Below are 17,913 nucleotides of genomic sequence, written 5' to 3'. Positions count from 1 at the left end.
TTGTGTTTTCCTGTAATTCTTTCAGGGATTTTTGTGTTTTCTCTCTAAGGGCTTCTTCTTGTTTACTTGTGTTTTCCTGCATTTCTCTAAGGGAGTTCTTTATGTCTTTCTTAAAGTCCTTCATCACCATGATCAAATGTGATTTTAAATCTAGATCTTGATTTTCTAGTGTGTTTGGATATCCAGTGTTTGCTTTGGTGGGAGAATTATGTTCCGATGCTGCCATGTAGTCTTGGTTTCTGTTGCTTGGGTTCCTGCGCTTGCCTCTCACCATCAGATTGTCTCTGGTGTTACCTTGTTCTGCTATTTCTGACAGTGGCTTGACCTTCCTATAGGCCTGTGTGTCAGGAGTGCTGTAGACCTGTTTTCCTGTTTTCTTTCAGCCAGTTATGGGAACAGAGTGTTCTGCTTTCAGGTGTGTAGTCGTTCCTGTCCACTGGCTCTCAGCTGTTCTTGTGGGCGTGTGTCCTGAGTCTACCAGGCAGGTCACTTGGAGCAGAAAATTTGGTCTTACCTCTGGTCTCGGGCCTGCAGTCGCTCCTTGGGGCAGAGTTTCAGCTCTCCATGAGGGCAGCAACCAGAAGGGTCTGACCCTACTTCTGGGTCCCTGTGCGTGGGGGCCCTGATGGTGGTAGGTGTCTTCCTGTAGAGTCAGAAATGTGGGCAGAGGGGTTGGGGATTTAGCTCAGTGGTTAGAGCGCTTGCCTAGGAAGCGCAAGGCCCTGGGTTCGATCCCCAGCTCCGGAAAAAAAAAAGAACCCAAAAAAAAAAAAAAAAGAAATGTGGGCAGAGAGTAGTCTGCTCTGGCTTCCCAGTTGTGTCTGCCCCCCTTGAAGGTCTAGCTCTCCCTCCCACAGGATTTGGGTGGAGGGAGCTGTTTGACCGGGTCTGTTCAGATCTGGGCACAGTCTAGACCTTAGGGCTCCTGCAGCTTGAGTGCCCCTATCTTCCTGTTCCCAGAGGCCCTACACAGTTTCCTCTTGGCCCAGGGGTGTGGGCAAAGGTGGGCAGAAGTGGCAGTCTCTTCTGCCCTCAGTCTCAGGATTGCCCACACGTCTGGGAGATGAGCTCTCTCTCCCACTGGGTTTGGGAACAGGGAGCTGTGGGCTAGGATCAGCGAGGTTTGGGCACCAGCTAGTATAGTTCTGTTTTTATAGTCAGTATATTTGTTTGTTTGTTTGGTTTTTCTGAGACAGTGTCTCTGTGTAGTCCTGGCTGTCCTGGAACTTCCTCTGCAAACCAGGCTGGCGTTGAACTCAGAGATATGCCTGCCTCTGCCACCACCCCTATCCAGCTATAGTCAGCATCTTACTGTGCCTAATTTACAAGTTGAAGTTTTGGGGTCACAGAGATGATGGTTTTGCAGCAGAAAGACTTGATATTTTGCAAAGAACTCAGCTTCAGTTCTTAGCTACCTACATGGCAGCTTACAATCATCTTAAATTCCAGTTAATGGGTATCTGATGTCAGTTCTCACCTTCAAGGACACCAGAAACTAATATGTACACAGGCAAAACATTCAACACAGGATTTTTTTAAAAAAATTGTTGCAAGTTGAAGTTTAACTATAAATATACAGAAAAGATAATAGAATTCAGCACTGTGCAGTTTCAGACATCTAATGGGGAGCTTCAAATAAATGCCCCACGGATAGGAGGAACTGCTCTGTCTTTCTACCCTATTACCAGTGTTATGCTGTCTTTGTGTTTTTAAAGGTCTTTTATGTTTATGCATGTCTAGTTTGGGTTGTGTAATGGCCAGGCCATCTCTCCAGTCTCTAGTTTGTGTCTGTCTGTATGTGGGTGTGTGCAAATGAGTGCAGGTACCCACAGCAGTCAGGCATTTTCTCCTCCAGGAGCTAGAGTCATAGGCAGTTCAGAGCTGTCTGATGTGGGTGCTAGGAACCATACTTGGGCCCTCTGTGAGAGCAATGCATAGTCTTTAACTGCTGAGCCATCTTCAACCCCTACTGTACAATCTTCAGTATTGTTTTATAGTACATTTTGAAACCTCATAAGTTCTCTAATTTGGTTTCATTTCAATTTTTAAGACAGTTTGCATTTTCACATAAATTTTAGTGTTTGCTTTCAATTCCCATGAAAGGCAATCCTAGTGGGCATGTTGAAGAATACAAACAAATCCCCTTAAGGGCTTGGTGTGGTGGTGCCTGCCTGTAATTCTAGAGGAGCAGAACTTCCAAATCATTCTCTGTTTTATGGAGAGTTCCAGGCCAGTTCCGATGTCTTACAGAGTGCATAAGATAGTCTGACGGACAAAGCAGAATTTGCTTTGCCAGGGATTGCTTTGAACTTATAGATGAGTGTGAGATCAGGATTACCATCTGGATTCATACGGTGCTAGGGAGTTATCAGGAATTTGCCAATTCTCCCCTCATAGTCAAACTTGTTTTATTAGTTAATTTTCTCTCCTTTTGTGTCCTTCTCTTTTAGGGTGTACAAATGCCTGATTTAGATCTTAAGGAAAAAGTTGAAGCTGAGGTTCTCAGTACTGACATCCAGCCTTCCCCAGAGCGGGGAACAAGAATGAATATTCCACCAAAGAGAACAAGACGAGTTAAATCCCAGGTAACTATCAGTGTCCATGGTCCATTTAAAAATTTAGTGTGCATGTATTTGTGTACACACCATAGTACGCATGTGGAGGTCAGAGGACAATTTTCGGAAGTCAGTTCTCTCCTCCTACCATGGAGTCCCAGGACACACCTTTGGCTATCACGCTTTGTGGGAAGTGCCTTTACTTGGTGAGCCCTGTGGACCTTACCCACTCCCCACCCCCAGTTCCCTAAAATAGGATTTTTCTGACTGTACTGGAACTCATTGTGTAAACCAGGCTGGCCTTTAAGTTAGAAATACACCTGCCGGGACTGGAGAGATGGCGCAGCGGTTAAGGGCACCGACTGCTCTTCCAGAGGTCCTGAGTTCAAGTCCCAGCAACCACATGGTGGCTCACAACCATTTGTAAAGAAATCTGATGCCCTCTTCTGGTTTGTCTGAAGATAGCTACAGTGTACTTATATATAATAACTGAATAAATCTTAAAAAAAGAAAAAAGAAAAAAAAGAAATACACCTGCCTCTGCCTCCTGAGCTGGGACTAAAGACATTTGCCACCACTGCCTAGTTCCCATGGACTGTTTTTAATAGAATTTATCTGGGATTTGGGTTTTTAAGAGACAGGATCTCATGAACTTAATAATTTGGGGAAGTAGTTTATTGTGTTTGTTGTTTTTGTTTGTTTGTTTATATAACCCTGACTGTCTTGGAACTAGCTCTATAGATCAGACTGGCCTCAAACTCAGAGATCAGCCTGCCTCTGCCTCCTAAGTACTGCTATTAAAGGCCCAAGCCACCACTGCCAGTTTTAGCTCTTAAAACTAATTGTGTGATTCGGAGGAACAACACTAATCCTTTTACTTACTTATTTATTTATTTATAGTCAGACTCTGGAGAAGTAAATAGAAATACAGAACTGAAGAAACTTCAGATTTTTGGGGCTGGACCCAAAGTAGTAGGCCTGGCAGTAGGAGCAAAAGATAAAGAAGGTAAAATTTGTTACTAAATGAAGTACAATGATCTGGTTGTTAAAAGGCTCAAGTATATTTGAATTTCACTCTATGCTGGGAATTCTTAACATTTCTAAACTTGCTTGTTTGTAGGCAGACAGCTTTTTTTAATGGTAGAGGTATTAAATGTAATGTGTAAGGAATAAATATTACACTGTATTTTTTTACTTTTAGAAGAATTGTCTGTCCCCCATGTCTAATATACAGCATGAAACTTCATTTAATGTCTAAAGGGTAATTTAGCTTCACTAATAATTAAGTTATTGGTTGCCACATAGCCTTCTTAAAGTTATTCCTTTTACGTTAAAGAGATTCTCAGACTTTTAATAGAGAAATACACTGAGGTTAGAACTTTTGAAATTCTGACCATCATTTTAATTTTTTAAATAATTTGTCCTCTATGTTGTACCATTGAAATAAAGTTTCTTTAAAGTGCCTGGTTTAGCGTCATATTAGAAACTTCTGTGAGTAGAGTTCCTGATGCAAAAATCATGTTGCACTATTTTTATATAGCATGTTAATTTAAAATGTATTTTAACCAAAAGTAAGCTGCATCATTTGAGTGTAATAATTAATGAATTATTTCAAGTCATACAGTGCTCTGCATTTATGAGATGACTAACTAATATAATATGGATTATAGGCTGAATTGTAAGGGGTCAGATAATATTGTTATACTCTTAAGACTTTGAGAATGTCCAGGCCTGGTTATACAGTTTATTATAATTCCAGCTACCCAGTAGGCTGAGACAGAATATAGGTTTGAGACTGGCCTGGACTACACAGTGAGTTTCTGGCCAATCTAGGCAATTAAAGATAGATTAAAGATAAAAGGCAAGAGACGTAGTTTAGTGGTAAAATATTTACCTATATAAACATCAATCTAGAAACACAAAATGAAAAAGAACAGCATACAGTCAGTATAATAATAACCACCCGTACTTCAGATATTTTAAGACCTAATTTTTTGTTTTTTAAAACTTTCCTCTTTTTTGTTTTGTTTTTGTGGGTTTCTTTTATTATTTTTGACAATCCTCTTGTTTAGCCTCACATGCCTAGGATTACAAATGTGAGCTATCATGCCTGGCTCTTTTCTTTTGTTTTTTTTTTGACAGGGTCTTACTGTGTATCTGGGGCTGTCTTAGAACTTGCTATGTAGACAAGTCTGGCCTTAAACTTACATAAATCTCCCTGCCTTTGCCTCCTGAGTACTGGGATTAACTCTGTGCACAGCCATTCCTGACCTTATGCCATTCTTACAATCATTGTGTTGCCTGACAATAATCTTAAAGAAAAAGCTATGACTAAAAGCTACCCCACTCCATAGCATACATGTACATAGTATGTAATAAGTATATCATGCAGACATTCATTGAAGGTATTACCTCTCTAGATTTGTCTAGACTAGAATCCCGAATCTGCAATATACTGTCAATAAGATCTTAAAGAAGTTAATCCAATTTTGCTATACCTTAAGTTCTTTATCTTCAACTGCCACAGTAACTAAGTCTGTCTCAAAGTGTTGTGAGACTTTATCTAATTTAAGTCATTTTAAATAATGTGTGGTCCATAATAAGCACTCAACATCAGTTTACTTTTATTATATAACTTTTTTTTCAAGATGAGGTCACCCGAAGACGAAAAGTTACCAACAGGTCAGATGCATTTAATATGCAGATGAGACAACGGAAAGGAACTCTCTCTGTTAACTTTGTAAGTGCTTTGGGGTTTGTCGGGCTGGAAAGGACTTATTTTTGTCTTACTGTGTGTTGATACATGGTGTTAGTTAGCTTATTTGATTAAGACATTGTAGAAAGTCTCAAGTTGAGCTTTAGCTTATGTGATATTACCTTTGTTTGTCTTATGTACATTCCCCGTGTGCCTGTGGGTAACCAGGTAGAGAAGTGAGTATAAGTCTGTACAGTTAGCCTCTGTGTCTTCAGCTTCTCTCTCCACTGCTTTAAACAAATACAGGTCAAAAACATTAAAAATTGGTTTTGGGGGCTGGAGAGATGGCTCAGCAGTTAAGAGCACCCGACTGCTCTTCCAGAGGTCATGAGTTCAAGTCCCAGCAACCACATGGTGGTTCACAACCATCTGTAAAGAGATCCGATGCCCTCTTCTGGTGTATCTAAAGACAGCTACAGTGTACTTATAGATAATAAATGAATAAATCTTTAAAAGAAAAAATTGGTTTTGGAGCTGGAGAGGTGTTCAGTGTTAAACGCACTGGACACTCTTCTTTCTTGGGTTCCACACCAAGCACACACCTGACAGCTCCTAACTGTCTGTAATTCCAGTTGCAGGGGATCTGATGCCCTGTTCTGGCCTCTGGCTTCTCAGAGCACTATGCATGTGTATGGAAAAAACAAACAAAACCAGCAACAACAACAGAAACATTCATAAATATTTTTAAAATTATAATAATTGCCTTTATACTGAGCAATGCAGAGCTCTTTTCTTTTCTTCTGTCTTTTTTAAAAAACATGAGACAGGGGGTTGGGGATTTAGCTCAGTGGTAGAGTGCTTGCCTAGCAAGCACAAGGCCCTGGGTTCGGTCCCCAGCTCCGAAAAAAAGAAGAAGGAAAAAAAAAACATGAGACAGGTTCTGGCTACATAAGCCACACTGGCCTAGAACTTACAGTGAAGCCTAAGTAGCCTTCGATATGAGATGATTCTGGCTTAACCTCTTGTGCTGGGGTTACAGGTATGCATCAGCAGGCTCACCATAAAATAACCCCTTTTCCTTGGCATTATTTATTAAACAATATAGTGTGGCAGTTTCTAAAGCAGTTATATAATACTATAATAAATAATCTTCAGATGACTTTCTCTAAGGGATGGGTATGCATAGAAGATAGACAATATTAAGCCTTTTTATTTTATATAAGGGATTTAATCACCCGTAGGTTTTGGTATGTACTGGGATGGGTATGCATGGTTGGATCCTGGGCTAAAACTTAGCAAATCCCAAGGATTGAAAATTTAAATGAATTTATTTTTATTTCATGTACATTGATGTTTTGCCTGCATGCATGTCTGTGTGAGGTGTCAAATTCCCTGAAATAGAGACAGTTGTGAGCTGTCACATGAGTGCTGGGAATTGAAACTAGGCCCTTTGGAAGAGAACTAGGCCATCTCTCTAGTCCTCTCCAAGGATTTTTAAAAATCATTGAGGCGGGGTAGTCAATAGCAGTTTTCCAGAATTCATTCTATAGTATAGTATCTGTATGTGGAATGAATGTTATTTTTGAAGTTTAAGTTTACTTTTCCAATTCCCTAGATTATACTGTTTCTTTAGTCTGACACCTTCTTATAGTTTTGTTAATTTGCCTATAGAAGTTCTGGGGAGAATTGTTAGAAATAGATTTCTTTAGCATTAGCTATGTTTAATTTTTAGTGTACATTGTTTTATTTGTTTTATGGAGTAGTTCATGGGAAAAATATAATACTCTATACTATAGAAAAATAATTACTTTTATTATCTTCATAGGTCGATCTCTATGTTTGCATGTTTTGTGGTCGAGGAAACAATGAGGATAAACTGCTTTTGTGTGACGGGTGTGATGACAGCTACCATACATTTTGTCTGCTTCCACCACTTCCGGATGTGCCCAAAGGAGACTGGAGGTGTCCTAAATGTGTTGCTGAGGTACAGACGTCCCCTGATGGATCCATTTAAATAGTGACAGTAGTACATGCATGTAATAGAAACATGTTTCCTAAAACTTGTCACAGTCTCCTGTTTATAGTTGTTGAAAAATCTCCAGGACTTTAAAGAGAACTATTTTGAGTAGATGTGCAACAGCTGTATTTTAGACAGCTTTTCTTAACTTTTTTCCTTCTCTGACTATTGGTTAGATAATTTTATTGTTTAGGTTTATGAGACTTTCAAAATCGTAAATTATTTCATTATATAAATGGCAACAGTTTAAAATAAAATGTGAAGAGAACTAAGCAAGAATATAAAAAACATTTTACCCTAGAGAGATGCTTATCAGTAATTGCTACATTTCTTGAGGACCCAGGTTTGATTTCCAGCACCCACATGGTAGTGCACCACCATCTATAAGTCCTAATTCCAGAAAATCCTACACCCTTTTCTGTCCTGCTTGGGTACTAGACTTACACTTGGTATACAGATGTACATGCAAGCAAAATACTCATGAGTTTATAAGTTTATAATTACAAAGGACCACCAGGAGGTGCTGATGCACACCTTTAATCATAGCACTTGGGAGCAGAGATAGGCAGATCTGAGTTTGAGGCCAGCCTGGTCTACATGGTGAATAACAGGACAGCCAGGGCTACACAGAGAAACTCTGCCTCCCCTCTCGCGCCGTCCCCAATCTACCTTTATTTATTTACTCTCTTTTGGCTCTCTTTTAGTTTAAATCCAGGATGGGTACAGTATCACACGGATTCTGTGTCCAGTGGCCTTTCAAGGAAGTTTGCTTTGGAATTTGGCAAGAACCATACCACTATTTCCATGGGCTGGAGTTACTTTTCCCCAGAACACTCTGGTTTTGTTTGGTTTACCTCTAGGAGTCACCATATTGTTTTTTGCTTTGTAAACATAAGCACATCTCTTGCCTAAGTAGAACTCAAGTTTCATCTCGGGCATAAACGCCTTCACTTTTAAGAAGACCATGAGCTGTCTTTGGTTCTGGAGACCTTACTTGTAGCCTGCAAAAATGGTCTTGCACCACAGCCTTCCAGACCCACTTCCTTTTCTTTTTTTTAGAAGTCCTGTTCCCAGCAGGCCTCCACAGGCACCAAGATGGCCAAGAAACCCTGTCTTCAGGGGAAAAGAATTACCAAATACCAGAGCTCTTGGTTTATTTGAAAGTGTTGATATTTTAGATGGTGGTTATTCCCTAGACTTGAAACAGCATTACATGTAAGTAGTCTCTGACAGACTAACCACTTTCAGAAGACCGCCAATTCTCAAAATTAAGATTTTGCAAATACTTACAAAGTGATTACCAAAATCTTTGTGTATTTGTTAACGAAACCGCAAACCACGGGTATGAAATACAAAATCTCTTGAAATTATACTATTGAACCCCAAATTACTGAAATAAATCTCAGCTTCTGTGACTATATGTATAGGATCTTGTGAACTTTTTATTCACAAAGCTTTGTACATAGATTTTTTTTTTTTTTGGAACATAATTTTGAAAACAAGACTTTTTCATTTTTTCTTTTTTTGACAAGGTCTTATGCCGTATCCCAGTCTGGCCTTGAACTCAATGTAACCCTCAGCTGTCTTATTTATATATTGCTAGAGTAAAAATTAAATAAGTTATAGATTTTATCATGTGTGTGGGAGTTTTGCCTGCATTTATATCTTTGCAACACATGTATGCTTGATGCCTGTGGAGACTAGAAGAGGGCATTACATCCATTATTAGTTACTTTTCTATTGCTGTGATAAAATATTATAACAAAGGGAGTTTGTAGAAGAAAGTTTGCTTAGGCTTACAATTCCTGATAGATAAGAGTTTGTCATGGCAGAAAGATACACAACAAAGCATCAGCAGGCATGACTACAGGAGCAGAAAGCTGAGTATTCACAAATTGAACCATAGTTTCAAGAAAATAGAATGAACTAAACAAAACAAGTGATTAAACTCCCAAAGCCTGCTCCAGTGACACATTCCCTCCAGGAATTCCCACTTCGTAAGCCTCCCCAAATACCAGTCTACCAACGGGGACCAAGCATTCAAATGCCTGTAAGTATGGGGAATGCTTCTCATTCACACCATCCCAGATCCCCTAGAACTGGAGTTATAAGTGATTGTGAGCCACCATGTGGGTTTTAGGGAATAAACTCAGGTCTTCTCAAAGAACAGCTAGTGCCCTTAACTGCTGAGCCATCTCTCCAGCCCGTGGATGATTGTTAAGGTGAGGATTAGACATGAAGCTCTGAAATGTGAGAGGCACTCACCTATTATAAATAGGTGCTGTTCGTTAGCTTGTGCAGATGTGACTCGCTTATACTTTCATTTTTAATCTTTCTTTTTCCTTCTTTATTCTGTCTCCTCTTTTTGCTTTTTCCTTGGTAAGATCTTCTAGGTAGCTGTGGCTGACAAGGAACTTAGATCCTTTTGCTCCTCGTACCTGAGTGCTGCAATTATAGATATGTCTGCCTTACTGAAAGATAATACTGTTAGCAAATGCCTTATCTTTTTATTTATTTTAACAAAATGTCATGATAGATCTCTGAAGAAAAGGAATGTTTGGGATGTCCAGGTGCAATCAGAGGATTTTATGCCCTTTTAATTACTACTTGTTAAAAGACTTAGAGATATTTGAGTTTCTGGTGACTGGTAGTGTGAAGAAACCATTCTCCTAGCCTAACAGTTCAGTGGATGTCCTATAACACAAACCTTTCTTTCCTCTGTGAATATTTATTTATTTACTTGATGAATGCTAAGAATGTTAACATCCTTGTGTTTGCTTCCTAGTTAGTCTTCCTTTGCAGGCTTGTTTTGGTAGCAGAACATTACCCCAGAAGAGTGAACATTCAGTTGAGATTCTAGTTTGAAGTATCTAATCTCTTGCAAATAACTAGTACTTGTTTTGCTGTGTAAGAGTGATTAGATTTGTTTCAGCTAAAGGAATGATCAAGAAAAGCTATATTTGACATTTATTTGCTGTATGTCTGGATATCAACCTTAGGGTCTGAGAGCTTATTCCACTGTTACCATCCATATCTCTTGTTATTTTGCCAGATTTGATGCTTGCGTTTTCAATTTCAGTGAGGTTACCTCAGGCATCTTTTCCCCCCACAGGAATGTAACAAACCTCGAGAAGCCTTTGGATTTGAGCAAGCTATAAGAGAATATACACTTCAAAGCTTCGGAGAGATGGCAGATAATTTTAAGTCTGATTATTTCAATATGCCAGTGCATGTGAGTAGCTATCATTTAGGTTGGCTTAGAGAGAAGCAAAGAATGTTTCCTGTCAAGTTTTGTAGAAATCTGAAACAATATGAAAAAGGTTAGAGACTACCAAATTTTAACATTAGGGACCAATAATCTGTTTTGTTAATTTCATTTTTATTTTGTTTTGTTTGGTTTTTTTGTTGTTGTTTATGAAATGTAGTCTCGCTGTGTCGCATTGGCTGGCCTGGAACTTAAATCTATAGACCAGGCTAGCCTGGAACTCAGAGATCCTCTGCCTCCTGGTACTGGGATCAAAGGTATGCACCACTACAGCTCATATGAAAAGCATTTTAATATTTAAATTTTAGTTATCTTTAGCTTTTCCCTGTTCTCAGTGGAGAGATAATACGAGTGAATTCTGCTCTGGGAAATGGGGTGATTTTTTTTGTTTTTATCATGTTTTTGTTCACATGGTCTGTATATTATGTTTTAGAGGATTATAGTTACAATGAGTTAATATCATCTTTGGTTTTATTATAGATGGTTCCTACAGAGCTAGTAGAAAAGGAGTTCTGGCGGCTAGTAAGTAGTATTGAAGAAGACGTCATTGTAGAGTATGGAGCTGATATCTCTTCAAAAGATTTTGGAAGTGGATTTCCTATAAAGGATGGTCAGAGAAAGATGTTACCAGAAGAGGAGGTGTGGATACTGTTATGTAAACTTGTTACTCTGAAGCTGATGTTGCATTTTCATAGAAAACTTTCTTTTCTCTATTCCTAAGGGACCTTGCCAGTGTCAAATAGGAAATACATAGAATTTAGACAATATAAGTAAACGTTAATTTTATAAACCGTGATTTTTGAACTGACCATGAGTGTACATGAGTATAATCCCAGTGCTTTGGAAACTAAGGTATAAGATTTATGAGTAGTTCAGCTTGAGCTGCATACCGAGACTGTCATAAACAAAGCATATTCAGAATAGCTTTACGAATTACTTTATCTCTAAATTTTAAAGTTAGTTTAGTTAAAAATCCTGTTTGAACGTTGTTTTTTAAAAATTTATTATAATTGGGAGCCAGAGTCAGGCAGATCTTCCTGAGGTCAGCCTGATATACACATTAAGTTCCAGGAACAACAACCCTAATTTTGTTTTGTCTCTGTGTGTCACATGCTATAGGATTGTTTGGGGTAGTCAAAGGACAATTTATGAGAGTCAGTTCTCTCGTTCTGTAGAGTTTCTCAAGGCTCTGACTGAAGTCAGGTTTAGCAGCAGGTACCTTTACTCACCCACCCATCTCACTGGCCCTAGTTTAGAGTTTTTGCCTATCTCTTTCTGTTCCACAATCTAAAAATGGGCTGGAGAGATGGCTCAGTGCTTAAGAATACTTGTTCCAAAGATCCAACATGTTCTCTGACCTCTGAAGGGGTGTGTGTGTGTACCTAAGTACCTGAAATAAAGAGAAATGTCAGTAGAACCTAGAAAAGTTTAGATATTTAGATACCAAATATTTATTTAGATTAGTTGTAGGGATGTAGATTAGCTGTGGGTTATAAAACTCTTTTAAGATTTTTGTTTAGGATCTGGAGGGATGGCTCAGTGGTTAAGAGCACTGACTGCTCTTCCAGAGGTCCTGAGTTCAATTCCTAGCAACTACATGGTGGCTCCCAACCATCTGTAGTGAGATCTGCTGCCCTCTTCTGGTGTGTCTGAGGAAAACGACAGTGTACTCATATAAATAAAATAAATCTTTTTTAAAAAAGACTTTTCGTTTAGTACTTGTAAACTCTGATTTCTTTTTGTTTGTTTAACTTTTTTTTTTTCTTTTCTAGGAGTATGCACTTTCTGGTTGGAATTTGAATAACATGCCTGTTCTGGAGCAGTCTGTTCTTGCACATATTAATGTGGACATTTCTGGTATGAAGGTGCCGTGGCTCTATGTGGGGATGTGCTTTTCTTCTTTTTGCTGGCATATTGAAGATCACTGGAGTTATTCAATTAACTACTTGCATTGGTATGTCCAATCTTGTTACAGCACATATACTTAGTGACTTTGGCCTTTTTTGTCGGGGTTTGAGGGGCAGGGAGTGGTATTAGGAATTAAATCCAGGGACTCATGTTGAAATTAGGCCTGGTTCTATCTCCCAGTCCTGTGCTCACAGAAATAAGACTCAGACTCAAAACACATTTATTATAAATACCTTAGTCATATACCTAGGCTCTTCTCTGACTAGAATATAACTTAAATAACTCGACCATTTTAACCCACATTCTGCCATATCTGGTTACCTGTGTGTATGTCTTCCCATATTTGCTGGGTAGATCTTCCTGCATCTGGCTCTATCCCAGAATTCTTTCTTCTGGATGTCCCACCTTCCATTTCCTGCCTAAGCCATAAGCCATAGGCTTTTTTTTTTTTTTTTTTTTAAGATTTATTTATTTATTTTATGTATGTGTGTACACTGTCGTTCTCCTCAGACACACCAGAAGAGGGCATCAGATCTCATTACAGATGGTTGTGAGTCACCATGTGGTTTCTGGGAATTGAACTCAGGACCTTGGGAAGAACAGTCAGTGCTCTTAATCACTAAGCCATCTCTCCAGTCCCACCATAGGCTTTTTAATTGACAAAATATTCTCTCTACACTCATATATGCCAAGTACTTGAACTACCAATGAGTTATACCCTCAGCTCTGATTTTTTTTCTTTTTGGCCATTGTTTAATTTTTATTTTATTTTGAGACTGTCTAGCCTCAAACTTGTGTGTAGCTCACCTTGAGCTGCTGGATCTTCTGACTCTACTACTTCCAGAGTGCTAGGATTGTAGGCATGTATCCCCACATTAGGCCTGGTCTCTATTTTTAAGATATAATAATAATAACTGATGTTTAGGGAGAACTGACTTCAAAAGTATTTTTTACATAAAAACAAAATAGTATCTGAGCAGGGAGGGGACTTGTCTCAGACTACCTACTCTACCAGACCCTAGAGGAGATTATTTTGGTTTGTGATATTTTTTATTTTATGTGTGTGGCTGTTCTGCCTACATGTATGTATATGGACCACGTGTGTGATGTGCTACAAGGGCCAGAAGAGAGTTCCAGATCTTCTGGAACTAGAGTTACAGACAGTTTTGAGGTGCCACATAAGTTCAGGGAATGAATACAAATACTTTGAAAGAGCAGCAGCCAGTTTTCTTTTTTTTTCTTTTTTCGGAGCTGGGGACCGAACCCAGGGCCTTGCGCTCGCTAGGCAAGCGCTCTACCACTGAGCTAAATCCCCAACCCCAGCAGCCAGTTTTCTTAACCACTGAATTATCTTTCCAGCTCCCAGGTTTTAAATTAATAATGTTTCTTGTGTAGTATATGAGAAAATAAATAATGATGACTTACAATATCTTAGGGATTAAAAGACCTTGTTCCTCTCTTCAGTGTTAGCACTGAAGTTCTGAGCTCTATACCTAGCTCAATTTTGAAACATATCTTTAAATTATTTATATTTTATTTTACGTGTATACATGTGTGTGTGTGTCTGAGTGTATGTGTGTGTATGAGCCTTTGGAGGTCAAGAGAGGGCATCAGACCATCCGGAACTGGAATTTGGGTGTTTGTGAGCAGTCATGGGATGCTAGAAACTACACTTGGGTCCTCTGAAAGAGGAGCAGGTGCTCATAGCCACCAAGCCCTCTCCCACTGTTGAAATATCTCGACAGGTAAAATGGGATATTTATGCTTCATAGCTGAACGATTTGATTTGGTATTTGAAACTTAAAACAGTTTTTCATTTCTGTAACATTTCCTCTAAAATGCCTAGGGTATATATGCAATAAATTCAATAAATTGATTTACTGATTTTTTTTATTTTTTTATTTTTTGTCTCTCACTTAAAAGATTTCATTCACTTAGTCAGTTCCTTACCTTATATTAATACCTGGCTGCCTTTTTTCTTACTTTTTTTTTTTTATTTATATCTTTTTTTTTTTTTTGTATTTTATTTAGAGCTGTATACGGAACCCAGGTCTTTGTGCTTTCTAGGCAAGTGCTCTACCACTGAGCTAAATCCCCAACCCCTGGCTGCCTTTTTTTAATCTGTATTTTAAATAATAATTAAGAGTAAGTAGTAAGATTGAAAATTTACTACCTCAGAGTAACCAAATTTCAAGTGCTTTATGATTGTATATGATTAGGAGCTATTTGATTTATCAGCATACACAAAACAATAGTTTTTAAAATATTACTTTTTATTCAATTTTATGTGTATATATGTGAATGTGTGTGTGTGTTTGTGTGTGTGTGCATGTGCACGTACACACCCCATGAATACAGGTGCCTCTAAAGACCAGAAAATGGCATTAGATTCCCTGAAACTGGAGTTATAGGCGGTTGTAAGATGCCTTATATAGGCGATGGGAACTGAACCTGAGTATTCTTGCAGGAGCAGTAGATTCTCTTAACTGTTGAGCCATCTATCTAGCCCCAAATATTACTATAGTCAATCCTATAGGGGATGGAATAGCTCTCATCTGTAGTCTTCTGAATTATGAGAATTAGAAAATGCAATTACTTTTTAAATAGCTTAATTAATTAAATTCATTTCTGTCTCAGGGGTTTTATTACTGTGATAAAGCAAAACCCGCTTGGGGAGGAAAGGATTTATTTCATCTTGCAGCTCATAGTCAGTCATCCAGGGAGTCAGGGCAGGAGTCTAGAGGTAGGAGCTGACTCAGGTCAGAGGAGAACCACTCACTGGATTACTCCTCATGGCTTGTTCAGCCTGCTTTCTTAGAGCACTTAGACTTCCAACCTAGGGTTAGTACCATCCATGCACCACAAGCTTGTCCACTGATCACTCTGGTGGGAGCATTTTCCCAGTTTCCCTCTTCAAAAATGACTCTAGCTTATGTCACATTTACATAAAACTAGCCAGCACTGTTTCCTAAGTATTCTAAATGAACTCTAATCCATACTATAATAGAATAATGATGCCTAATTCTTGGTCCTTTTTGTAGACAACAATATTTATAAATTTTGCATAGTTTGTAGTATTGGTTATTTCCATGGAGAGGACAATTGATCTGAATGAAGTTGGTTATATGTACTCTGGAGATCATTGACTCTTTGCATTAACCATTTGGTTGTAATAGGAAAGACTCCTCCTCTGAGAGTCAAGAGAGATGTATCCATATCCTTTTGAACAGTGATTTCCATGTAATCTATTTTCTGTTCAAAAGGTCCCTTTACTAATCCCCTATTTATGTACTTTGGGTTATTTTCTCAGTGACAAGAAGTGTGTATCTTACCTGTCCATATATCCTTGCCTTATTTACCGTATTAGTAGTAGCATTGATTGATGGGATGGTTGCCAGGTTTCTGGGCATATAACCTATGGCCAGGAGTATGGCATGGTTAATTATAATTTAGTAGATTTCATTTGGTACCATGTTCTATCTAGCTAAACAGTTATTTCTTTTGTTAGGGGCGAGCCAAAGACATGGTATGGTGTACCATCTCATGCTGCAGAACAACTGGAGGAGGTGATGAGGGAGCTGGCCCCTGAGTTATTTGAATCACAGCCTGATCTCCTACATCAGTTAGTAACCATCATGAACCCAAATGTGCTCATGGAGCATGGTGTGCCTGTGAGTCTTCTGTGTCTTCCTTCAACATTTTTAAAGATTTTTACCTTTTAATTAGGGTTCTTTTCATGTTTTGGGGAGAATTGTAACTATATATGAAAGGCCCTGTAGTATAGTCAAATTAAAATTTATACTTTGAATAGAAATTTAATATGATTAAGAAGGGATGCTTAAAGTATTAGCCATATTTTATGTCTCACAGCTACTTATTTGAATGGCCGTCTATTTTTCAATAAAAGCTGTTAATTTTATTTTCTTTCTAATCTTTTGGGTTTTGTTTGCTTGCTTTTTTTTGTTTTGTTTTGTTTTAGGTAGAGTATTACTTGGTAACTCTTCTGTAGACCATACACCAAGTGTGGACCAAGCTGGACTGGATTCAAATACATAGAGATCTATTTCCTGCCTCCCAAGTGCCGGCACTAAAATGTATACCACCATGCCCAACTCTTTTTGACTTTAAGAATATTTTTTCAAAATATCTTATGTGGTCATTTTCACAATTTAAAATACACTATTTTAATATGTACTCTGATTTTATTAAGACATTTAATTTCATCAGGCAGTGGTGGCACAAGCCCTTAATCTCAGCACTTGAAAAGCTGAGGCAGGTGGATCTCTGCCCTCAAACTCTTGTCTCAAAAAACCAAGAATATTTGACTTCACACACTACTTAAATGTGTGAAGTATGTTTTCTAAATGTTTGGGGTTTTAAATTTTTTTTTAAGATTTATTTAATATATATGAATGCTTTGCTTGCAAGTATGTTTGTGCACCATGTTCACGCCTGGGACCTGAGGAAATCAGAAGAGGGTTTTTGATTCCTTGGAACTAGAGATTAGGATGGTTGTGAACCACCATATGGGTATTGGGACAACCTGGGTCCTGTGTAGGCAGTAAGTGCTCTTAATGGATGAACCATTTCTCCAGTTTATTTTATGTGCATGAGTGTTTTGCTTGCATGTATGTGTATGTGTGCTATATGCATTCCTGATGCCTTCAGAGGGGAAAAGGAGACGACTTTTTATTAGCTGCCATATAAGTGATGGAAACTGAGCTAGGTTCTCTACAAGAGCAATAAGTGCTCTTAATGGCTAAGCCATTTCTCTAGCCCCTTTTTAAAAACTTTTTGTAATTGCATTTTCTTATTTTGTGTTTTTTGTGGTGAGCCCAACCTTTGCCCTGTTGTGCCAGGGTGCATGTGTTGTAGTTTGGAGAATAACTTGTAGGATTCAGCTCTCTGATTATACCATGTAGATCCTGGAGATTGAATTTGGGTCATCAGGCATGGTAGTATTATGGTCTGACTCCCCCCAGAATAGTGGTAACCATTTGTTTCATGCTTGCCAGCTATTTTATATTGTTGCTGTAACATACCTACCTGCCAGTCACTGACTCAGACAAGTGACTTGACTGAAGGACATGCTGATCACTTGTCCTATTTTGTTCTGTATTTTCTGTATGAGGTTTGCTAATCTTAAGAAATTCTACCAAGTTTTATGTAGGACCCATCAAATCAAAGGTCAATATGAACTGTTATGTCTAAAATGGCATGAGTCAGAGCTGATTACCAGGCAGCCCTTCCTATACCTACATATGAGCTCACCCTGTTTTTTGTGACTGACACTGAAGAGTAAGTGAAAAGGTTACGATTACAATACTCATGCTCTGTTATCTCAATGTTCTGAAATTTCTCTGTTTACCACCCATCCACCCCACTCCCCATACCTTACTCAGGACCAGTCAGCTTAAAGGCTAGCTGATACTACTGTGCCTAGTAAGCCAATGACTCCCCTCCTTGCCCTTTA

The 17,913-nt window shown here is 38.6% G+C and overlaps 1 protein-coding gene across 1 annotated transcript in view; it reads left to right on the top strand.

Annotated features, from left to right (window-relative positions):
- The window catches only part of Kdm5a (lysine demethylase 5A), a 76,770-nt gene that overhangs the window by 18,297 nt on the left and 40,560 nt on the right, over positions 1-17,913 (top strand). Inside the window, exons 5-12 of the mRNA XM_032905777.1 lie at positions 2,451-2,585; positions 3,456-3,561; positions 5,204-5,295; positions 7,076-7,234; positions 10,380-10,499; positions 11,013-11,171; positions 12,305-12,486; positions 15,949-16,111. Of these exons, the coding sequence (XP_032761668.1) occupies positions 2,451-2,585; positions 3,456-3,561; positions 5,204-5,295; positions 7,076-7,234; positions 10,380-10,499; positions 11,013-11,171; positions 12,305-12,486; positions 15,949-16,111 (1,116 nt within the window). The remainder of the gene's footprint in view (positions 1-2,450; positions 2,586-3,455; positions 3,562-5,203; positions 5,296-7,075; positions 7,235-10,379; positions 10,500-11,012; positions 11,172-12,304; positions 12,487-15,948; positions 16,112-17,913) is intronic.

Source organism: Rattus rattus, chromosome 6 (assembly GCF_011064425.1).
Source record: "Rattus rattus isolate New Zealand chromosome 6, Rrattus_CSIRO_v1, whole genome shotgun sequence".
NCBI lineage: Eukaryota > Metazoa > Chordata > Mammalia > Rodentia > Muridae > Rattus > Rattus rattus.
Note: the sequence above shows the minus strand (reverse complement) of the source record. Positions and strands in the feature narration are given on the sequence as shown.